Source organism: Amphiprion ocellaris, chromosome 8 (genome assembly GCF_022539595.1).
Source record: "Amphiprion ocellaris isolate individual 3 ecotype Okinawa chromosome 8, ASM2253959v1, whole genome shotgun sequence".
In the NCBI taxonomy this organism is placed as follows: Eukaryota; Metazoa; Chordata; class Actinopteri; family Pomacentridae; genus Amphiprion; species Amphiprion ocellaris.
The window spans coordinates 6,601,023-6,626,461 of NC_072773.1; the positions used below are offsets into that span (position 1 = coordinate 6,601,023).

The window sequence follows — 25,439 nt, forward strand, 5'->3', positions numbered from 1 at the left end:
GGCGAGCAGCAATTTTGGAATCTTTATTTCATTCTTGGCAAGAAAATCAGTTTTATAACAGCTGTTTTAGATGATGAGGCATTTTCTATATTTGCATTTTATATTTCTAATATAGAAAAAAGGTTAAACTAATAGTAGATTAGCTTAAATAACAAGCTAAGATTGTAGTTTAGGATTATATGGTACATAAATAATGTGCAGGACTCCTGAAGTTAAAAGAAAAGTTAATATCCTCAAAGAGAGGTTGTCATCTCTGGTCTAAAACATGCCTTCTAATCTGTGTACGTCACCTTCAGTGTTTCTCTGTGTTTTGTGTAACTATTGGAATCATGTGGCCTCAGATTGGGGTTGTTTGTGATAAGCTGTTATTATCATAGCGATAATTCATCTCATTATTCAATCAGAAAATGAATATTTCACAATGTGTTGTGTTATTTTGGACGGAACACAAGCTATGATACTGGCTCTATTACTTCTAACAGCAGTGGTGTGGAACAAATGTGGAAAATCTTCTGCTCCTTTTGACTTTATATGGAACTAACAGCATCAGTTTATGCAATTTTAGAGCCTTTCTTTCACTCTTGGCAAGAAAATCTGTTTTATAACTTGTTTCAAGTGATGAGGTTTATTATATATTTGCACTTCATATTTCTGACTATGGTTGTAGTTTTAGATTTTGCGGTAAATAATGATGTCTAGGACTCTCCCAGTTAAAAGAAAAGCTAATATTATCAAGATGAAGCTGTCATCTCTGGTCTAAGACCTGCTTTCTACTCTTGACATGTCATATCTATGAGTTTCTCTGGGTTTTGTATAACTATTGGAATAATATGGCCTCAGATTGGGGTTAAGCTGTTGTCCAAGTATGGACAGTGAGGTGGTGGTGCTCATGTGGTGCCATGTCTGTCACGGTTACGTAACAGCTTAAAGGCGCTGAGGATTCAGCGTCTGATATGATCTGAGAGCCTGTTTCAGCCAATCAGAAAGCTGGTCTTCTGTCTCTTTGTCTGTGGGTGTGTTTGGATCTACTTTCTGCACAGTTATGGAATACAACAGTGAGTTAATTAACAACACAAGGCGACCAGAAGAATGTTTGACTATAGATCAAAACCTGCAATTATAGAAGCAATACTGCTTTTAGCCTGTACCAATAAATATCAGTAAAACATTTACGGATTTTATTTCACTTTTATGCATTGTTGTTGACGCTAATACGAGATACAAAGAAACATTTGTCCTGCCAATCTTCAACAAATTAACTCAACAAGAAAAGATCAAGGCATTCATCAGAGTAATTTAGATTTAGCCAGGATTAATTCCCAGATATTTCACTCATTCTCAGTTCCTGTTTCTTTTCAAGCATACAAATGTAATTACTGAAGCCTTCATGTAGAGTTCCAAACTGCTCTGGGAAATCTTAAAGTAACAGAATCTGTTCAGCATCTCAGAAGGCCAACTACAGCCTGAGGGTTCAACCAGTGGCTGTCATACTTTCTCTCATGTGTCACAGTGTAATCAGAAGGAATTTTTCTTGTGAACCGGATCGCTTCTTCATGCTCTTTTGCACACCAACCTTGGAAATGTGTCTACTTTTAAAGGGGTGTGACAAAGAGCGACCTGAAATGTGAAATGTCTATTAGCTCCCAGGCTTGGTTTTGGCTCATAGCTTGAAGCATTTTGTTACAAGTTTAACGTTAAACTAGATTTAATGCAGTCAGATCAATTGCTGGCTGAATGAAGAGGGCCTAATTGTTGAACTGTAAACAGAGCCTTCCCATAACACCAGACTGCCATACCAGGAAATGTTGGGTAAACTCTTGTCTCAAGCAAGCAGTTGATCTGACTTTCAACGCTGGCTATAGTAATTAACTGTGATGTGTCCTGGGCAAAGTGCATCATAAATTATAGTTACGATATTTAAATGCTGATATGCTCTGCCCTTCCTTTTATGACAACCTAACTAGTAGCACTTTACAGTCAGAACTATGTCAGGTTATTGCGTAAAATCAATAATGCAGTTTTATCATTGATTCCACTCTCTGTTATATTAATATCTCTCTCACTGTGTTGTTTGTACCAACTTCATCTTTATACCCTCTTTGTGATCAGCAGTGCATCTGGGCAGATGTTCATGATGCATATTTAAAATGAAAGAGAAGTTTCAGTAAAGCAGAATTATTCTTGGTATAAATGGATCCTGTAGTAGCAACAGTACGGCTGCAGAATGTAACCTAAGTGATGAGAAAAATGACTAACCTGTAATATATTATGCAAATGAAGGCTTCAGCCATGTTTGCTCTGTTCGTAGATATACAGGTAGGCAAGCCTTGTGTTATATCTTCAGGGCTGTTGCTGTGTAGCAGGTTTCCAAGGTTCTATTTTCAAAGTTGGTTGACATTTAGTGATGAGGAGTCAGTATAGTTTGACCTGCAATTTTGATTCAGAAGATATAGTTTGAGCCACTAAAAGGACTTCCAACATTTTCAGTAATGACCTGTTGCAAATAAAATGACTTTGAGTTGACCTTTCAACATTTTATACCTGATATCGATATGACATAACTGTTTAAATGTGAAATTATCTGCAGAACAGTGGAGTATCACTACAAAGTGGAGAAAAATGGGGCACTTGTGTCATTTTTTTACTCTAGAAGTGATGTAAATGAACATTTCTTGCCTTGTCCTCTGGTTTTATAGTAAAATTTGCTGTGCTCATAGATCATGGGTAGAACACAGAGTACTGTAGCAGTGATGCATGGAAATATGTGTGATAAGGGTTATCACAACTGTGGACCTGGCTACCAGCTCACCTTTTGGAAGCAGGCTGGAAAGCTGCCTTTCTATTTGCACATTTTTGGCATTTGGGCGAGTTGCACAAGTTTAATAGTCTATTCCGACAGGGACTCAAAAATGTACTGCTGAAGTATTTGTATCATCAGAAGTGTCCTAGTTTATGTGATAAAAAGGAAACTTCATGCTTTGTGGTGTAGATCTCTTGGTGGATATAATCTACTGAAAAGCAGTCAACTCCCTTTTTAATTCCTTTTTTAACTCCCCTTGTAATGTAGGAAATACAGGTTTATCCTCTGTTTCATCTAGACTTAGTAGGAATCAACATACCTTGACCTAAAAAAAAGCAGGGTTGGACATTGAATGAGCTGCTGGAACAACTGAATACTAGATTGTCATCTATTCTGTTCAGCTTATCGATCATGCAGAGGCCGAAGTTCATTTGTGTGCTGAAGGCGTCAGCTATCTCTGGCAAAGGTGAAATCCGTCCACTGTGGAGGAAAAAAAAGGCAGAGTAAGAGGAGAAGAAGTAGCTTCAGCAGTTAGTCAGAACAGAACAACTGTTTGAAATCAGATGCTTGCTTGAGGATGTAATTTTTCTGCAGGTATGTAAAGGTTTTGTGCTGGTATGTCATTCAGTAAGTAAGTATTTGCAGTAGGACTACATTGCTGCATAACTTAAATTTAATTGTGTCACACAGTCTAATGAAATGCCTGCCTTTCCTCTAGGAATAAAGATATTTTGAAGAGAATAGCAGATGATGTTCAGTCACTAAATAAAAATCATCACAGTAAACACAGCAGGAAATATTTGATGAGTAACTGGTGTTGGAAATCTCCTGTAAACGATTCTGTACAGCACTGAACTGTAGGTTAAAGAATATGGACGAAAAGATGCTCAGCAACATTTCTTTCAAGATACAAACTTCTGTCTTGGTTTTGTCTCTGTCTTTCTGAGCTTGCAAAAATTTGCACGCAAAATATGCAATGTATGTAAACAGTCGAGCAGCTGTGATGAGAACAGAAACAGTGGAAACTTCTTTTTATGCAGCCACAAACTACATATTATAGGTTTTGTTATTTTGCATTCATATGGTCAGAGCAAGCTTTTATTAGTATAAAATTGAATCAGAATGAAAAAATATCTACACAGTTTTCATTGTTTGTTGCTTGAAAAGAATTTAAAATTAACCTAAGACTAAATAATTTCACCCTGATTGTGGCTGCTATTCTTTAAACTGTTTTTTGGCAATACAGTACCATGTAGTTTATGGTTTGTGATTTTGGTACTGATAAAATAAATAAATAATTCTAATTAGTTAAGAGAATATATCTTAAACCTTTTATCAGTTAACAGAATGAGCCCAGCCACTCAATGCAGCTCGGAGTATAGTACAGAACTGCAGCAATTAGTTACATAATTGACCACTATCTCTACAGCAGTTTTTTTTTTTTTTAAAGAAAAAAATCTAACATTTTCGGTGTTTAACTTCTCATATATAGAACTTTATTGCTTTTCTTTGTCACAGATATTAGTAAACTGAATATATTTGAAATGTGGTATTAGCACATTTTGGTTACGTGGTAAAAGTATGTTTATCCCAATAGAAATTGTTGACTTTTGTTGACATAAGATGTGAACAGTGGTCAGGTCAATGTTGGAGACTTCTGGACAAATCATGCAAAATACAACATTAGTTTTACTAAAACAAGCAAAACTAGCCTCTGAGATCACTTAATTGCTTTTTCACAGAATAATATTACATTTTATTGATATTTTTGTTGACTAAATGACTGAAAAAGCTAGTTTTTCCTTGTGGTGTAGTTCAAGCATATCACCCATTTTTGCTGGCACTGTTTCAAAGAGGATCACATTTTTGCTTGTTTAGATATGTCAGAAAAGTCAACGTACATTTTCATAGCTGTATTTGACATCCATGATGGTGTATCCTGATGGTTAGAGGCCATGTGTAACTTAAGATCAAGCATATAAAGAACTACATTCAGTTGTTTTGTGTGTTAGAGAAGAGACTGCTGCTGTGTAAAGGTGTCTAGCCAACTGCTGAGGTCCTGCTACAAACAGTGACTCAGCTTACAAGTCAACATTTGTCATATTTGCCATGTGGGCTGTGTCATGGTAATGGAAATGTTTTACAGCAATTTGGTCTTCTGGTAGTTGTGCTAAAATCTTACATATGAGTTTTAGTCCGTGAAAGAGTACATGACAGGAGTTTGATATAGACTTTTATACACAACAGAAAAATGCAGTTTACTGCCAGCACAGTGAAACAGTTTGGGTTTTATTGGTGACTAATTCACATGTATTGATCTGTTTGCATGTACTGCATAATGTGAGGGATTAAACTATAGTTACTGCCTGTTGGTCGGTTGGCTGCTTCCACCTTCACTGTGTGAGGTTTGTAAGCACTACTACATACATCATTTGGGCCAATCGAAGCATACACTGTTAATTTTTCCGACTCCTTTGTTCAATCTGCTTACTATCTCAGTTGCTAGTTAAACATTTCATTATGTGTTACTCAGTGACAGTTTCCATCTCCTAGTTCCCAGTCTTTCAACTTGCCATGTTTGAATTTTGGGACTTCAAACTCTGTTGAGCTAATGCACCAAACAGAGGGTAACAAAGCCTCAGAATGCCTGTGACAGTGGTGTCCCGATTATGTAACTACTGGACTAGAAAACTCTCTGTTTGCACTCATTGGGCCATGATAGACAACACTGTTGCTCCTACAGGCTAAGCAGATTTTCAGCTGGTAGCCTCGATAGCAGAGAACAACACTCAGCATTCTGTGTCATCTGAAATCTATGAACTGTTGGCTGTGGAGGTTCACTGTAAAGAGCATCTCTGTAGTACATTATACACAATGTTCTTTGCATGTTGGTTTTATTTGACAAGGTTCTCACTTCAGTTTTTCAGTGGAAATAGAAAATGTTAAAATAAGGATTATGTAGTTGTATCTCTCAGGGCAAGGTCTCTGAATCCAAGAAACTCTGTGGAGAATAATGCAGAAAATAGGAGTTTTAGTCTCTAATTAAATATAATTTGCAGTTATTGTTCATGCAAACTTACTTATGAAAAATGAGCCCAATAGTAGAGAGTTCATTTAGAGAACAAGGATTAAATCGCAGCTTGGACAATCCATTGTTTTCTGTTATTTTGATGTTGTCTCCAAGTCCTAGTCTCGACTTAACTTGACACTTCAAATATTGTAGATTAGCTGTGGTTGCAACCAGGTGGAGCCTCCTCCAGTTTTATATAATTCCCACCAAAGGAGACTGGCACATCCGTCATGGCAAACAGAGAGCATTGTGGGAGTTTTAGCTAGTAAATGGGCACTATGACGAAGCCTTCTGTGATGCTTAATGACATCTGGCCAACACAAATGTATCAGTCAAGTTGGGATCAATTAAAGCAATGTTAATATATTCCAGTAGCTTGTGTAATGGCTGCTTATGTCCGATAGAAAGTGTGCTCCATTTATATTATTGATGAATACATTTTTGATTGATTTTGCTCTGCATATTAAAAATTTATATTACCTTGAACAAGACATTACTACTTAAGTCTTCTCGTCTGTCCTGAAAAAAAGCCTGACCTTTTCAAGAACTTTTCATTTACATTCATTGTTTGTAAGGATGTTTTGCTTGTTTTTTTTTGTCTCTACAGATTACTATTTTGCATTCTTTTAACAACACCGAAGGTACTGCACTCTGAAGTTACATCAACTGGCTGCCTATTAACAACAGACTTGTTCTGATTGACATCTTCCATTGTCATTCTTCTGGAATCGAACAGTCTGCCAAACAATCAACGTGAACCTGAGTTTTTGACGTTATCTTCATACTGAACGAACACTGTGGTGGTGATACTCCAGGGGGACCTTCACCAACAGGCCTCCCTCCAGAGGAACTCTGTGGAACCACTACCAAAAGGAACATGTGCTAGAAGTTGAACATCTGTCCTGAACGACTGGTCAGCTTTGACTCTAGAAGATGAGCAATGAGGATGAGTTCTTCGACGCCGTCACAGGTGACTGCTCTGGCTATTTAACTGTCGCTTTCTTACTTCTAGTAGATGAAGATTTGTAGATGGTCTAAAAAAAAAAAAAAAAAGTAACAGAATGTTGTCTCGTGTCATGTATTGTGTTATTACAGTACTCAGTATTGCAGTTCTTTTAGTTTTTTATGACAACAGATGATTTTTCTGTGCTAGTTTGAAAATGTAAAGGTCTTCGTTAGATGGACAGTTAGAGCTGCTCTACAGATCTTTTGTTGTTGTCAGTTACTCTGATAATTCAGTCAATGGTTTATAAAACACCACAAACCGTGATGAATGTGTCCTAAACCCAAAACGGTGCCATCAAATTGCCTGTTTTGTTTGAACAACAGTCTAAAAGTTACTGAATTCACAGTTGCATAAGAAAAGCAGTACGTCACCACAAATGACAAACTGAAACCACAAAAAATTTTGTCTTTTTTTTTTCAATTTTAACAGACTAAAATGAGGATTCTTTTAATGCACTGACTGATTATTTGACTCTAAAGTCAGTACAACCAGTATATTTGGTGTCCGTCTGGTTTATTATAGCTGGACTCTCAACACATTGTTGTCATTTCACAGACCAACAGGCTACAAGAGGCTATCAGTCTGCTTTAGATGGCCTGTTTTTGTCTGTCATAGAGGGATAATAGCATCTAATGGAATCTAATCTGCGTTCGTCTGATGATTGCTTCAATAATTCAGAGGTTGGCTGTCTTGCAGTCATGATCAGCGGTGTCACCAACACTCTGGGGAGTGCATGGTTCATGCCTGCATGTGTGGTCTTTTGAAAAATGAAGAAATAGAAATATCTGTTAAATTTCAATCATTTTTAAAGTAAGTGCTTAATTATAATTTAAGACTTTTACTTTAGAGACAAAGAAGGGATGTAGTGTGCTAGTTGGGTTATTACAACCCAAAATCAGCTCCTCACGCTTTTTATTTCTCCATCTTGAGGAAGGACGGCCCCTAAATTTTACTCATGATTTATTTTGAGGAGTTTCAGATTTCTGTTTCTGTGAAGAGATCAGACAATAATCCTCCAAGTCAACACCCATGCGATGGCATGCTTCCTTATGTTACGGTCACAATGAAGTCACCATGATATTAGTGCATTAGCTAATTACTAAATGCACTTGTCACAAGGTTTGCTTTGATTTGTCATTTTGTGGAGAGCTGAGCTCGAAAGGGTTTCTCATGCGGCAGAGAGCATTGTGGGGTTTTTAACTAGTGAAGGGGCACCATGACAAAGTTTTCTGTGAGGCTTAATGAGCTCAGGCCAGCGCACATGTATTGAATGAAGTTGGGATTAATCAGGGCATTGTTACCATATTCCAGTGACCCGTGTAATGGCTGCTTCTGTCCGATAAATCCAAACTTTGATGAGCTGAAGTTGAATTGATGTCTCATGCTGAGGAATGCCAAATTGAAATGTAAAGTCAGGCACTGGTGTGAACAGCAGTACATGCTAGGATGTGATAATGACAATTAAGGGAGTGTAGAGAATATTCTAAATCTTTTGCTGTGGTATAAAAATGTGTGTCCCTGGCCTCTTACTGTGAGTTTGTTTACCAACTTCAGCGTTCAAGTTTGGTTGACAGGCAGGGTGTTGTTTTCTGTCAGTGATTATTAGCGTCATCATTTTGCACTTTTATTACCAGTTATGTTGACGCACAGTCATTGTGGTGTCATCGTTACGTCTTATGGAAGTTGCGTTTTCCATGCTGATGGAAGACAAAAGGTGTGTGTGTGTCTTCACCTGTCTGTGTGTCATTATTATGATCATCTTACTAATCTGAGACAGATGCAGAGCAGGACTGATGAATTATACATTAGTACACGTGCATTAACTGTGACCGGCATCAGGTGGCTTCCAGCTCGACCTTGGAGTTTATATTTCTTTTTTAGACTTCGATTTTTAGATAATAGGTGTTAACTACACTTGGTTAAACAGTATCAAGACTTTGCCAGGTGATATTTTTTCCCTAAATTATATTGATCCTTAAACTGTATTCAAAAGTGTTGACTTTTTTTTTACACAACAAGGATAAATTTGCATATTTATCCCAGAGGCCTGTTCTTAGGTTGCACTGATGACCTTGTCAAAACTGCTGAGTATATTCTGAGTGTGTGGGTTTTTTTTTTTTAAAAGCGTTTTTACAGTGTCAAGTTCCACCTTCAACATGAGGCTTTGACACTGTTAATAGATTATAGTCTGTTGGTATATTTTGTCCTGCTTTCTATGTTTCTCAATGAATTTGCAAAGTTTTCATGCTGCATTAAAATCAACTGTAATGAGACTTCTGTGCTATGGAAAGAACACACAGCTTATAACTCTTGGTGGAATACTGACACCTGAGTAGGTGTGTTTGTTGAATGACACTTTAGTCTATTTTAAGCTGCTGTTAAGGCCCCACGTGGAGTTCTCCACGACTCCACCCTGAAGCATTTACTCGCCATGGGAGCAAGTAAGGTGTAGATCCACAGTAATAACATATGAACTCAATTCATTTGCTAGAACAATAATGTTTCTTTGTTTACAACTAGTATAGAAGAGTGAAATCAGCAATTCTGTGTGTTTCATATGTCTGCACCATGAAAATTTATAGGTATTTTACCATTGATTAGCCTTGTAGGTGTTTTGTAGTCATGCTAATACGTTTTAAAGATGGAAAAGAGTTTAGAAGTGTCCCACTAATGCATCAGGGAAGAGATTAGTTATTGTAAACCGTTTCAGACAATCAAGAAAATTTGCCAGTCAAACCCTGGGAGAACGTTCCCGACGCAAAACAGTATGTCTAATACTGTTACAAAAATAATACTAACAATTAACCCAAAATCAGCTGCTAGTGCAATCATAGTGACCCATTTATGCCTTTTTAATAGTTCATTCTCTTTGTCTGTACTGAACATTGACCATGTGACAATTGAATATTTACGATGTCACATTTTTTCCTTCTCACAGGCCTGGATTCGGACGAGTCGTACGAGGGCGTGTCGGAGGCCAGTTTCAAAGACGCACAAGTGTTTGATAGCAGCAGTCAGAAGAACAATGGGTCAGTACCACAAGAGAACGGCATCAAGAAACACAGGTACTGCTGCATTCCTGCACCACATTCCACCTGCAGTGTAGGTATTCAGATAATTTGAGATGCATTATCACTTGGTCTTCTCTTTGAACTAGTGCAGGCATGGTCACAACTTTTACTGACTAAGGTTGAAAGTCACCTTTTTTTTTCATTTACAGATTTTTATATTTTCTTTTGTTGGCATTTAGTTGAGTAGCTTCACGTTTTTTCATTTTTTTCATTTACTAAAAACAATATGAACTGACACTAATGCTGAAATATTTTGAGAAAAAATAATCCAGATAAATTACTTTGTCACTTACAGTATTAGAACAGATTTGGTATATGATTATGTTCAAAAGTCAGCCTTAACGCTCTGAAACTGGCTTTGAAAAGCATATTGTCCTTTTAAAAAATCACTCAAATTACACGCTTCATCAGCCAGAATCATCATTAATCTTTCCATTTGTCATTGAGCAAATAATGTGCTGTGTTTGGTTGGAAAATTAACCAAATTAAAGATTGATCACATTAAAATTGATATTTGATCAAAATGACTGTATTTTACCCATCTTATTTAAAAACTTTTCAAAACTAAATTACATACTCCAACTAGATTCTGTAAAAAAAACAAAAAAAAAACTCTGCACTCCGTCAAGAAACCAAGAAGCCATAAGTGACTAAAAGGTTTTAGTCTTCCAGAGCAGGCGATAAAAGGAAATAAAATGTTAATAGTCAAATATCTGTAATATGTAGAGCCACCCTGTTTTTCCAGATACCAGGTTTCCAAAACTTGTAACTGCAAAAATGTTGTACAACAGTTTTTGTTTTTATTTTTTTTTAATGATAAATAATCCAAGAACTTCAACTTTCATTTAAATTTATTATGACTTATGGCAATATAATTTCGTCGTTCTGCACAGAAGACATTTTTTAAGCTCACTTTACTTCTAGTCATAGTTTTGCTGTTTACAATGAGGTACAGGACTTTATACTGTAATGAAAAATGAGCCCATAGTTTGGGTTTGCTTTGGGTTCAGAGGATTAAAGAAACGGGTGAGAAAGGGGCCTCTGCTGCCAGTTTAATTTCATTTATTTCAGGGAAGTCATGCAGAGCAAAAATTGACTGCTTTAGATCAACATGGTCAAATATGGGGAGAACCAATTGTTTATTTCTATTTCTTTGTCGCATTTGCCATTTCTTATCTACAAATAGCATTTCTATTCTCTGCTGCTCTGCTAACAGACTCGACAGACCAAATCATTCTCTTATCTTTATTTTTTTTTCCCAGGACATCTTTACCTGCACCCATGTTTTCCAGAAACACTATTAGTGTCTGGAGTATCCTGAAGAAATGTATTGGACTGGTAAGGACACACAATTGACCTGCTACTTTTCTATACACACAACGAATGACAGCATCAATAACTTCATGTCAAACACAGTGTACAAATTAATGTTACTGTCTTAAGAGAATATTATATATTAATAAATTATATACCATAATCAGACTAGTATATCATTTTTGCCCATGTAGTGCTTTATGGCATTGGTTGGTATGGTTGGCCTTTTTTTCTTAAAAGAACATTGAAAGAAGCTGCATAGTTGTTTCACTGGGTCCTATTTAGATGGTATTTTGATTTATGCCACACATATATAAACATAAATGTACTTTTTAGACTAATAACCAAATCAAAGTATTTTTTAAACAGCATTTTAGGCATTTAGTAACATTTGCCAGCAGTTGTCAACAATAGTCTGTAAATCAGTGTCTTTACAGTTACAGTTTTTCATTCATTTGTTCGCCTGAAATTCAAATGATTTCACACAACATATTGTGTTTGCTTTTTCACAGGAACTGTCCAAGATCACGATGCCCATCGTGTTCAACGAGCCTCTGAGCTTCCTTCAGAGAATCACCGAATACATGGAACACACTTACCTCATCAACAGAGCCTGCTCGCTGTCCGACTCCGTAGAACGCATGCAGGTCGGACACACAAAGCACACATTTCTGTTGTCTTCACCTACATGATACGTCTTCAAGTCAGTGTATGAACTTTAGAAAAAAAATCTTGTCCATTATTTTAACTTCATAACTTCCTCTTTATATTTGTCTATTTGTGTGTGTGATCAATATGATTTAAATCTAACCATACAGCACATTAAAAAACAGGGCTCCAGACTAATGTTTCCCCTGGTAGCACACACACTTGTAGTCCGAAAATACACTATTTTGTCACCAGTCTTTTCCCTGATGTCCTGTGATATCACTAATGCAAACTTAGCACAGGCTAAGCTCCTCACTTGCTTCAACTTTAACTTGTGCTTGTCAATAGACACTACAATTTACTGATGTTCCTTAAATGCCTCACAGGCAGAGTGTGGTACATGGTAGCCTTGCAGCTGCAGTGTAGCAGCTCAAAGTGACTAAAAATTAGTCTGAAAATAGTAAAGTTATGCATTTTAATGTCAGACTTGCCCAAGATGAAACCAGGTGATTTTTATTACCTGGTGACTGAAAGTAGTAGGATACTTTTTTTTTTCTTCAGGTGGCTCAGTTATAATCATCCTGCTTCATCAGGTGTGTTGGACCTTTCCACCAGCCACTTCCTATTGTTTTTAGGGAGAGACTAATTGAGTTATTTAAGAAGAAAAAGTAGTACTTTTTTTTTATCAACATTCAACACAGTAGCTACCTGTGCCACCCAAAGGTGACTCTGTATCAGACTAATGATAAAATACGCTCATGCAAATGTGACCACATAAATTTTAACAAACACATGGTTAAAAAATGGTTGCAAGCTGGAGCCCTAAATAATTTAAATAAATGTAGCCCTACAAATAAAACCCAGAAGTGTTTAGAGAAGAAATTTACAAAGTAGTGGAACAACCAGTATTTGGTAAAGGACCTGAAATTGTTTATCTAAATTGCATTTTGACTGTGACATTTTCAGATTAAAAGTGGTGAATGTAAACAGTTGCACTGGTGGAAATGAACTCAGATCAGACTGCTTAAATTAAAACATATAGACACAAACATGCTTGTAGTTCATTGATGAAGATCAGTTTCATCACGTTAATGTGAGAACATGGGACACATCAGAAATAAAACTAATAGATGTTGATGCTCACATGCACTAAATTAATAAAGACCACTTGTTGCAGGTAAACACACACTAACCTGCTCTGTGTTTCTTTGTCTTCAGGCAGTAGCTGCTTTTGCTGTGTCAGCGGTTGCATCTCAGTGGGACCGAACTGGAAAACCCTTCAACCCTCTGCTGGGGGAGACCTACGAACTCACCAGGTACTAACGCACAAATACACGTCATTTATTTGAAACTCCTCTTGTCTTAACAGGTAATTCTTTTTGTTTGCTCCTGCTGTCTACAGAGAGGATCAGGGTTTCCGGCTGGTGTCGGAACAGGTTTCCCATCATCCTCCAGTCAGTGCCTTCCACGCTGAGAGCCTGATCGGGGACTTTGTCTTCCACGGCTCCATTTACCCCAAACTCAAGTTCTGGGGCAAAAGTGTTGAGGCAGAGCCTAAAGGGACCATCACACTAGAGCTTCTCAAGTAAGCCATTAAAAATATAATTGTATAGTCTCAATTTTTCTGGATTAAATATTATTTCCTCATCACATTATTTTTCTTCTTTTCTTTTCCTTTCTGTTCTTTTCTCCAGGCACGGTGAGGTGTACACATGGAGTAACCCTTACTGCTGTGTGCACAATATCATCCTGGGCAAACTGTGGATAGAGCAGTATGGCACAGTGGAAATAGTCAACCACAGGTACATAAATGATACATGCATGGGAGATAATGCCACTAACAGACACGGTAAACCAATATTAACACTGATCTTTGATTTATAAGTAATGTTAGAACCATTAATATATGAGAGACCCTAATAGTACAACAGGGCTACAGCGAACAGTTATTTTTTTTATCGGTGACTCTATGACCTACTTAATATTTAATTATGTTGTAGCTCTGAAATGGAAAAAAATCGAAAATCACACATTAAACTTTACCAGAGCCTAAAAGCTTGTTTTGTCTGACATTAAAGATAGTCAATTTATGATGGTGTAAATCTAATAATTTACAGAAACAATTATCAAAATTCTACAGTTTTGGATTAATGTTGTTTTTTTTTTTTAACTCAGGTTTCATCCAAGGGTGAGTTCGGTCCTCTATAAAGCTGTTGATTAAATTATTAGTGAATTACATCAGAGAATCTTGCATTAAAAACTCAATTGGCACCAATTAATATCCAGAATTTCTACTGTGAACCACCGTCGAGATCAAATGTACCACCATGACGTTAACAAATGTGATGTCTGTTTCCTACAGCTGCTCGTTATCCTGCCGTGTGCTGCCTTTATTGCCTCAGTATTTACTCTGTACTTTACACTACAACTTGTTTACTTACTTTGTGGTTTGTTAAGCAAACAACCACTTATTTAACATTTTTATTTTTTATCCAGTGAAGCTCTGCAAAGCTCACATTAAGCTCATATATCCCTTATTTCTGGCACGCTCTGTTGTATTCACACGGTTGAAGCATCTTAGCTCATTGTTGCACTGATTGAATAAGTTCTTTGCCTGGAAAACGTATAGAATAGCAACACAAGGGTTTGAATATAAAACCTTTCTATGAACTTAGGAAAGCAAACTGATGCATGTAAAATGAAAATCTTACGGTTTCACTGTATAATCTGTCAACAAACTGTCTAATCTCACATTGTCTCTTCATTTCACTGTAACTCACACAAATATATCTGGTAAAAAGGTGGTTCTTCTTCCCTCTTGCAGCACTGGAGACAAGTGTGTGCTGACCTTCAAGCCATGTGGGATGTTTGGCAAAGAGCTGCACAAGGTGGAGGGATACATCCAAGACAAGAGGTTAGAAGTTATATTCACCTACAGTATGAATTTTCATTTTAAAATAACATTTTAGCTTTAAAATCTGTCATACTTCTCTGTTTTTTCTTTTTGTTTCAATTTGCTAATACTTCTACCAATTCTCTCATTGTTCCTCTTCTTCCTTATCCCCACTGTTGATCTCTTTTTCTCCTCCTTTTTGTCTATTCATTCTTTCTCCCTTTCTTCTCTCTCTTTCTTGTTTTGCCTTTTTGTAATTTTTCTTCTCCATAACGCTTCCTCTCCCTCTCTACTTTTTGTCTTGTCCTGCCTTTCTTCTCTCTCATCACCTCATCTTCCTCCCATTTTTCTCCCTCTGCTAATATTTGTTCTGCTTTTCTGTCCGTCCAGTAAAAAGAAGCTCTGTGTAATTTACGGGAAGTGGACCGAGTGCATGTGGAGCGTCGACCCTCAGGCTTATGAGGCCCACAAGAAGTCGGAGAAGAAAGGAGATAACAAAAAACAAAAAAATGTAAGAACCTGAATTTCTGTGTCTGCTGTTTATCAAGGGAGCTTAACTGTGGCTACACTGAACAACTTACCTATGTGGACTACTCTGAGTGGATTGTTGCATAATGTTTTTGCTGGCTTTTCTGAACACACCACACTGTGTCCAACTGCATTTTTTTCAACAACTTTGTGTAATATTGGCAAGTTAACATCCCCAGACAAACAGACTAAACAAACCATATTGGCGAATAAATGTAGACAAGCTGATCAAGACTAAAGTAGAAGTCTTGTTACAATGCTGTAATTTTATGTACACTACAGTTCAAAAGTTTGGGGTCGCACAGACAATTTCATGGTTTCCATGAAAACTCACTCTTTTATTCATGTGCAAACGTAACTGCACAAGGGTTTTGTAATCATCAATAAGCCTTTCACCACGATTAGCTAACACAATGTAGCGTTGGAACACTAGTGATGGTTGCTGGAAATGTTCCTCTGTACCTCATTGTAGATACTCCATTAAAAATCAGCCATTTTCAGCTGGAATAGTCATTTAGCACATTAACAATGTCTAGACTGTAGTTTTGATTGATTTAATGTTATCTTCATTGGAAAAAAAAAAAAGCTTTTCTTTCAAAAATAAGGACATTTCTAAGTGACCCCAAACTTTTGAATGGTAGTGTGTATTGGTAGTTTTAGACTCATTTCTGTGTAAAAGGACTGCACACTATGTCTCGTAGAAAATATATAAATAGAACATGGGTCTATTTTTACGTTTGCAGGGCTGCTCACATGCCTGGTGTAGCCTCTTTCATTGATTATAGAGGTCGTGCATATGTTGCGTGTTCAGTGCAGCCACATGCAAGTTTTTAATGCACATAAAAACGCTTTAAAAACAGCATCATATTTCCTATATTTCACCCCAATTCTGAATATTATTTTACAGGGTGGGCCAGCTAGGCTTACACTCAGTAGGTAGGATTTCGGTAAATCAACTACCAAATCTGTGCTTTCAAATTCATTTCTTGTTCGATAAATTGCCTGGCGTGAAGGTGGGGGAGTGTTAAAGGCTCCTTGCCTTGATGTGTGCACCTGCTTGGCATTTTCAAACTTCCAATGCTGCTTTAGTGTCCACTTCCATTGCTCTTGATTTAATTTGTTTGCCCTTGCTCATAATCCCCAGTTAAAAAAAAATTAAAAATTATCAAAATCAAAAACAAAATTGGAAGTAATAGCTTAACATTTCCAAAATCTGAATCAGATATATGGAATACTGGTTTGGATAAATTAGATCTAAACGGTGAAACAAATAGTGAAACAACTGTAAGTTGACTTTTGGCCCACTCTGTATTTGATTTTCTATAATCGCTGTTGAATCATTTTGGGGTTAGGTTCATTTATTTTTTTTCCTTCTGTTTTGATTTTTTGTCGGTGTCCACAGCACTCTGTGTGGTCTTATCCAGGTAAACCTACAGATTTGTGTAGATTGAAGTTTTTAGGTATTCCGCTTTGTAGTGACGTGCAATAGCTGCAAAATGCACGTAGATAAACTGTGAAGGTATGTAAATAAAGTCTACTTGAGGTAATTTGTGCTGTAAAGTTGCCCCTGAATATTACCATGAGGTGCTTGTTTTCCAGGAGGAGCCTAACGGAGCTGAGAATGATGATGCCGACGACATGCCTGAAGTCCAGGAGACGGTGTCTGTTGTACCAGGAAGCACTCTGCTGTGGAGGATAGACTGCAGACCGGCACACTCTGCTGCGGTACTAAATTACACAAGCACACCCTCAGCCTTGAACAAACACAGTTGTGCAAATCACACAACCCAAACAGAGGCATAAAATCAGAGATTAGTTTGTTTTATATCAGCTCTTGACTAGGGTTGTTAAGGTTAACCGGTTTTACAATAACCACGATTATAAATAGATATTCGTCACATTTTTCACAACCACGATTATCCGTAGAAAAGCCTCGCGAGAGGTGCAATGCAAGAAGCGTGAGCTGCGCTGAGTGGAGAGTGGAGAGAGAGTGGCTCCTTGGCCTGTGTGCGCTCCTGTCTAATCATCACTGAATTCACTCACCGCTAAATTGAGGATGGCTGACGGGGGTGCTCCAACATTCCATAATACATAAAAGTCTCAAAGAGGCACTTCACTAGAACTTACTAGAATTTACTCACTAACTTTTGTTTTAATGATGGCAGCTAAAGAAGCCTTTAAGTTCCTCAAGTTAGTGACTGTTTTGTAATGCAATTTGCACTTTTATTTACTACAAAGACGTGTTGGAACAATTTATTTTATTTTATAAGAACAGTAAATGTTTAAAAGTTTAAGTATTATTAAAGAGTTTATTTAAATACAAACACTGGGTTTTTTTTCTTTCATAATGTCGATAATCGTGAATAATCGTAAAATCGCAATATTTCCTTCCACAATAATCGTGGCTCAAAAAATTGAAATCGTGACAACCCTACTCTTGACATTGACGCATCGTGACAAGCCTGGGTGGTGTTGCAGGTGTTAGCACAGGCTTTAAAACCACTGGCTGGCTGTAGCCTTTCTGTGTGGAGTTTGTCTGTGTTGGTTTTCTCCAGCTTTGGCCATAGGTGTGATTTGTGTTTGTCTGTCCGATGTAAGCTTGATTAGGCTCCATGCAGGATGGAATGGGTGTAGCTGATTTATGAATTGATGGACATTAAGTGCTTTTCAGGTACAAAAATGCAGCCTAGCAAACAAACAAGCAGTTAATCATCTATTGTTCTCAACAGATTTACCTAAGATAATGTTAATACTTGGTTTTAGTCAGTTATAAAGCATTAAAAAGACATGGATTTGTTCTTTCTTTCTCCTCCAGATGTACAACTTCACAAACTTTGCAATGTCTCTCAATGAGCTGGAGCCTGGCATGGAGGCCTTCTTGGCCCCCACCGACTGTCGATTCAGGCCTGATATCAGAGCCATGGAGAATGGCAATATGGGTAATTTGATTTAAGCGTTATCAGCGTTTAATGAGTCTCTGTTTGCCTGTAAAGTAACTTGTTTGCCAGCAGTGACCTTTAGAATGTTGTGTCAGTGATGGAAAAAAATGCTTTACAGTGATGCTACATTTCAGCTGGTGAATAAAACACCTGACAGCGGGACATTTTCAATCATTTATGATTTGATACCAAGATTAAGCAATAATATGAAAATGCTGCCACCTGCTGGATGCCTGTATTATTGTCTTGTGTGATCTTAAATGCAAAATGTTCACTAAAACAATATTAACCTGTAATGAAAAATGTATTGAAGCAGAAATTACTTTTATTTAATCTTTGAACGGTGCAATTTCCAGATCATGTGAATGTTTTTTTGTTGTGCAGATGAGGCCAGTAAAGAAAAAGAGAGATTGGAGGAGAAGCAGAGAGCAGCCAGAAAGCAGCGAGCCAAGAATGATGAGGAGTGGTCTACCCGGTAACCATCATGCAGTTACACAATACAAAATACAAGACAATACAAATCTGTAGTGCTCCCCAGCATTAACTTACTTTCAATTAAGTACACAGATAGCTCTACAATAAGTTTGCTTACAGTTTTGGCAGCTTTTGCAACAAACCAATCAGCCTAATGAAAACGGTAAAATATGAGGTGCGTCCTGTTAGTGAAACACCTGTTATATCTGCACTCCTTTGTAATTTCATTTTGTTTGATCAAATCGATTGTTAAACAAATGGGGTTTCTTCAAATGAACGTTGTTTTTTTTTTTTTTTAAAATATCAACGTTGCCATCAGCACTCTACAGCAATGGTCACGTGATGTTTTTGACAGTTGTGGAAACAGATAATGAAGGGGTAAAATGAAAATTGATATAAATGATAAAGCTTCTATTTATAGCTGTTTGTTGGATTTGTAGGTATAAGCAAGGAGACAAGGAAACATATTCCAGTTCTTGTAAAAAAAAAGCAGTCTAATATACATTAATTTCCCTAAAAAAAACTCTACATATCGAGAATTCTTATATTTATTGGTAAATGCACTAACTTGCCTTCTTTTTCAGAGATCCTCTATAGCTCACTAAGTAACTCATTTTATCTGGCTTGTTTACAGTGTATAAAGAATGCTTTTTAGTTTTATGTGGGTTTTGTCCAAATGTATAGATGTAATGGTGGCATTAATCTCCTTATCTAACGTTCTGCTAAACTTCTAATCAGCACATTTGTCATTATGTCCTTGAACAGTTACACAGAAAAATATTGAAAACAAGAACAAAGTCGTAAACAGAATTGATTAATACTTGTAGATCAGAGGCGAGCTGCAGGATTAATTAAAGCAGTCGCTGGCAAGTAGAGGACAAAAATGGTTTTGAAGTTATACAAAGTTTTGTGTTACATGATATTGCAGGGCTTTCTTTAAGAATGCTGCCCTGACAATGAAAAGAGGCAGTGAAAGCCTCTAAGAGTACTTCTTTTTCTGTCATTATTGACATCTTGGAAATTTTAATGAATAATATTAACACCAACATTTCCTGCATCTACCAACTTGCAGGATACTGTTACATAACATAAAATAATTAATAAAAATAGATATCAGCCAGTATTCACGGTATAATTTAACCCTCTGAACCGTGAGTAGTTTCTGGGAAGACTTTTGCTCCCGTCACATTTTCCTCACCGTGGGCTAATTTTTCCTCTGCAATATGAAGCCCTGCACCTCTATGGAAAGAAAACAACCATGGCTATAAGCAGTGAGCTTCAAAAATGTCATCTCTGCAGCATAACAACTTTAAATCATGAAGAAGAAAAAAGGGAAACTTCCATACAGCCTTCAGTTCTGTCAAAAACTTCCAGAATTTTTTGTCACATGAGTATTGGTTGCAGCTTAGCTACTTACGGCTTTATGGATGCGTTGAGGAGCACAGGAGTTTTTGGTTTTTTAAAGGATCTGATTAGAGCCAACTATTCGGTTTTGGTGAATTTTTAAATGAGACACGTAGAATAAAAGGATTTTGATGAAATTTCATGATTTTAAGCTTGGATTTTAAGTTTTCTGATGGAACGGCACATCACAAATGATTAATAATAAGGACGGTTGGAAATTTTTTTTTTCCCCTTGCGCTTTGTTGTTTTTGCAAATTGAGAGTGTCGTGTGTTGTTGCTGTTGTAGTAAATAGTAGTATGACTCCAAACTTGTCAGTGGGTTTTCGGGGTTTACCTTTTAAATTGTACAAATCACAACCAATAACAGGCTGGTGGAAACCAACAATTATTAATTATTAACAAAATTTCAAGAAAATAAATAACATAAAAAAACTTGAGTCACGGTGAATCCCTGCTAACACTTATTCTGTTTGTCTGTCAGGTGGTTTCAGATGGGCACTAACCCCTACACGGGCTCACAGGAGTGGATCTACAGCGGTGGCTACTTCAGTAGGAACTACCAAGACCTGCCTGATATCTACTGATAGCCTGCTGGCCTTCATCCTCTTCCTTCTCCTCTTGAACAGAAATGCTAAGAATCCACATACCCATGTTTACTCCCGTCTCCATCTCACTGCCTTCACCCAGCGCACATCAGAAAGACTTAAAAAGGAGCCAAATGCCCGTCACTTGGTGCCTACTGAGTCTACAGTGAAAGTGTTTCTCGTGTTTCACTTGGAAATGACAAACCATCTCCATGTCAATCTCAACATCTTGTGAGGCTTCTTCACCTACTGACCAGCAAACGTCTCCCATCTCTCTGCCCCGACATCGTTTAGAGCACAATAACCATTTTATCCCCAACCAGTCCCAGCGGCAGAGAGTTGGTAACATTTAACAGCTGCGGTCTGAATGTTTAACATCTTTCCAATCAAACCCTTTTCTCTGAGGAACTGCTGGTTAAGCCTGTGGAATGGCACCATTTAAAAATGTATGAGTAAAAGCAACATTAACTAAGATATAATGATCACAGTGATGGATTCATGGACTTGGACAGACACCCAGTCAGCGGGGAAATCAGGGACGTGAATGCTCCTTTGACTGAAGACAGATCATGAGGATGCTTTTATTTTGTATTTTTGGAAACTTTTAAAGACTCAAATACTCAAAATAAATACAGGTAACATATAAAAGAACAAAATATGCTTACTGTTGGTTAAATTGGTCAAGACAAATCAATTTCAAGCACGAACTCACTACTGTCCATGCGTCATAGCCCTTTAAAATATTTAGTATTCGCTCTTACTGTCCTGTTAACCTTCTAGTCGAAGTTTACGTCTCACAAGAAATCAAGAAAACTGCTAAAAAACTGATGATTCGTCGACAGCAGAGCCAAATTTGCAGCTTGAGTGGGATCAGACCTATGAAACTATTTGCAAACTAGTATGTTCTTCCTTCTTGAAAACACATGAATGACTACAGCAAACACCTGAGCCCCACTAAAGGTCACTCTGTTGTCTTTACACTCCACCTTGAGCTCCAGTTTGTGTGCAAGAACAGTTTTCAGTTTAACTTACCAGGAGACACACACTGCTTGCTTCTAATGTGAATTCGTTTTTGTGTGGGCTTCTAGAAGAAAACAATGGAGATGTCAGAGTTGTGAGAATTTGAAAACATTTCAACTGTGTTTCTGCAGCATGGATCACTAGCTGCTAAGTCTTAGCTGACGTTTACTGAATCCTTAAAGTGGCTTCAGACGAGTGCAGAAAATCAGATTTTTTTTCCCCTTTCTAGTTTATTGTCTTTACAAGGAAACATAAAATGTCTTTGTGTTCAGTGGCGATTTTAATGCACATCTGTGTTTACACCTCCACAGGCAGGTCAGAAGGGGGATGTGAGCTTTAAGCTGAGCCGTCAGATTTAAGTAGGAGTCACCTGCACTTGCAACACGACCCTAAAAACAAACTTGAAAAACCAGAAATACGTGATGTTCTGCTCCTGCTTGTGCATGTAAATCTGATCCTGTATGACTAAATTCACTCCTGAAGAGTTCTTTATCAGTGATTTTGTAACAGATATTTATCTCCACCTCCATCAGTGGTAACAGTAAATTAAAAATAATGGAATCTATGAAGTAACAGTAATCCCACATGCATACATTCATTTTGTCCATCAGTGTCTAAATATGTACAAACACTTAAAGCCATATTAATTACAGGAGAGAGCTGTGCGAATGAGAAAATATGAAAGTTTGACGTTATTAATCTCACTATCATTAGCGCATGATTAAACATTTTTTTCATGTCAGTGTAATATACTGCCACTATAGATATTCTACTTTTTGATGTGACTGGATGGATGGATTATGGTGTCGCCTAAAAATGTCACTAAAAGAAACAAACAAAAAACCAACTAGAGATGGAGCAAATGACTACAGAGGAGCAGACCTCAGAGGAAAATAAAACAGGCCTGTTGTCTCATCCATGTGTTTAACCATTGCGTTGAGTCATCTTCCAACACACAATGTACTAAATATCAGACAAAAAAAAACTTCTTAATGAATGTTGGCACAAAAACTGATGAAAATGACTGTTGAAAGTTCCACAGCTGGATGCACAAGAGTATTTTCAAACTTTCTGCACAGAAACCAGTAATTTGATGAGACAGCCTGTGTTTTTCCTCTTCACATTTAAATCTACACCACAAATGAGTTACAGCATTAGGACTCTACTGATCAAATATTCATTTATTTACATTCCAACTGAGCAGAACTCAAATTGTCATTCAGTTTTGGGGATAAAGGTGGTAGAGGAAAGAGATTTTACTTTTAGTTTATGGGATATTTGTGATGATATATGCTGAAATTACATGTAAAAAAAAAAATAAAGATCCACTACTTGGAGAACAAAAAACAAACATAAATTAAAAATCCTCTGATCCATTGCTTTGCGCATGTTGAAGCAGATACAGCTGAAGGTTTGAATGTGGCTGGTTTGAATTAATTGATAAATGTATAATAAATAGGTTAAAACTCTGCAGACTATCTTCACTCCACATTACACACATTTCATACCTTCAGACCTGCTTGTGCTGGTGAAAACTGGACTTTTTGACAGCAAATCTTTATTGAAAACAGTCCTCTAGGGTAAATAAAACCATGGATAAACAGTGTAACAAATCTGCTGAGGTTAAATCCGATTTTCAGAAATTTTCCACAGTGCTCACTATTTTACCGCAATTCCAGTGTTGCTGTTTAAAATCATGTTTTCACCAGTGCATTTAGGAGTTTCTAAAACCCAACTCTATGCAACTTCTGCACCTCAAAATGAACAGCACTTGATCTGATCTGTTATTGTACCGCAGCTTTACTTCCTCTCACCCCCCTGCAACACAAACACCTTCAGCTCCTCAGCTTGACTAGTTGGATGTATCTCTAAATACTTGCCTTCTTAGTTTATTTTTAATATATTCCAGATGATTGAATTTGTTAAACTACTTGGCACTACCACTAGCCATGTTGTCACATCTTCACTTAACTTACTTTTTTATTGTGTCCGTATTAAAAAATGTATTTCCATGTCATGCTTAGTGCCTGGATTTGTCAGCTTTTCATTCCTTGTTTTAATTCATGTGTAGTATTTATGATGTTTGAGGTTTTATGAATGATTTCTGTTCTCATTTTTCTTGTTTCTTGCTAAAATGTCTCTTAATTTCTTTGTTTTACCTAAACTCAATTCCCAACAGTTTAGAAGAGTAGAGTGTCTAATCAGGCCTTGAAGCAAACACCATTCAGCAGTTTGAACACTTGTGCATTTGACTGTGGCTGTTAATCTGTTTTACTAGCCAGTACAGGATGTAGGTTGGCAGACTGGGTGTTGAATTTTCTCATTATGAACATGTTTGGCTGCTTCAAATCACAGGTAAAACTCAGAATCTATTTAATTCAATCCCTAAAAAAATCCCTATTTTGTTTTGTGTAATTAAAAAGCTGTTCTAGAAACACTACTCAAGGTGAAATCAAGTACTTGTCAAATGCTACAGCTGTAAATTTCTGTCATTTTTTACTGTAAAGCCGTTTTAACTGCAGGTAAAACGGTTAATGTGGCTTGTAAATGTAGAAAACAGTCACATTCATCAGTGCAGACTCAGGCTCTACCAGCTAAAAGACTAACTTTAACTAGTTTCCGGTTTCATGTTGCTTCGAGTGTTGGTTCTTTCTATTAAAAATGTCTTCTGTTGAATTTTTATTTCTCTTGGACTTTCATGTGGTTGACGATGTTATGTATGTGTACAAGTGTTGCACAGAAGTAATCACAAGCAAAATGGCATATTATTTTGTGCAACTGATTTATTTTTATAGTATTTAAACAGTTTTTTGGTGACTACATTGTACCAGATGTTTTATTTTGAGGTGGGGGACTGTAAGGGGGTCGTATCCATACTATGGACAGCTTGGTAGATTATTGAATGGGGGAAATGTCTACTAATAAAATCCTAATTTCAGTTTTCGACCATGTCTCCTTCTTTTTGAAATACTAAGGATTAATTCTGTACCTGCACTGTTCTGGGAGACACTGATTCAAGCTGATCTAAAACATGTTAGATTAATACCTGAAAAAATAATGTTTTGCATATTTCACTGAATGTAATTCAACATTTTACAGTAACAAGAGGACATTAAGAGGTGCTTACCTCCTAATGTCCTCTTGTTATACGCAGCGGATTTGACAAATTAAACTTCACTAAACACCTGCAGCATCACACAGCGGCAGAAACGATGAGTGGCTTTTTAAATTGAGAGTGATGTGCACAATTAGTAACTTCATTAAGATCTGACGATAAATAATACTGTATTCCTCTACACATCCTGCTGTGGCACACAGATCGATAGTTTACACGGTGGAATTATTTGTATTAAAGCGTCTCTAGATAAATCCTGACCTCCATTAGAGCCGTCAGGACAGTCTTATTAGCATATGCTGCCACTGCACACAAAATCATACTTCACTGTTTTAATTGTCTTATAGAACTGATTTTACAAAAAGAATGATTTAGCAAATAAATCTGCCCCACCTGTGTAAATATATATTTGGATGTTCTTCACATTTATGAGCAGAGTTGGAATTCAGCAAAATGGGGTTACACACAATTCTGCAGCATTAATCATAACTTATTCATTATATTTCCCACAAATTACTTCACAGCTGAAAGATATTTCTGAGAGACTTTTTTGGCATCAAATTTTGTCAAAAA

General features: G+C 37.0%; 1 protein-coding gene across 4 annotated transcripts in view; it reads left to right on the forward strand.

Annotated features, from left to right (window-relative positions):
- osbpl2b (oxysterol binding protein-like 2b) overlaps positions 1–24,689 on the forward strand; it is a 34,649-nt gene extending 9,960 nt beyond the window's left edge. For 2 of the 4 annotated variants that reach the window (XM_023270750.3, XM_023270751.3), the window contains exons 2-14: positions 6,478–6,840; positions 9,815–9,941; positions 11,210–11,285; positions 11,774–11,908; positions 13,128–13,225; positions 13,312–13,494; positions 13,604–13,711; positions 14,734–14,823; positions 15,193–15,313; positions 16,930–17,055; positions 18,146–18,269; positions 18,654–18,744; positions 20,629–24,689. In XM_023270750.3, the coding sequence (XP_023126518.2) occupies positions 6,804–6,840; positions 9,815–9,941; positions 11,210–11,285; positions 11,774–11,908; positions 13,128–13,225; positions 13,312–13,494; positions 13,604–13,711; positions 14,734–14,823; positions 15,193–15,313; positions 16,930–17,055; positions 18,146–18,269; positions 18,654–18,744; positions 20,629–20,731 (1,419 nt within the window). In that variant the 5' untranslated portion in view covers positions 6,478–6,803 and the 3' untranslated portion in view covers positions 20,732–24,689. Of the gene's footprint in view, positions 1–3,266; positions 3,395–6,471; positions 6,841–9,814; positions 9,942–11,209; positions 11,286–11,773; positions 11,909–13,127; positions 13,226–13,311; positions 13,495–13,603; positions 13,712–14,733; positions 14,824–15,192; positions 15,314–16,929; positions 17,056–18,145; positions 18,270–18,653; positions 18,745–20,628 lie in introns of those variants that run through there. The other 2 variants (XM_023270752.3, XM_055012930.1) reach the window with 2 other exon arrangements.
- The last annotated feature ends 750 nt before the right edge of the window (positions 24,690–25,439 follow it).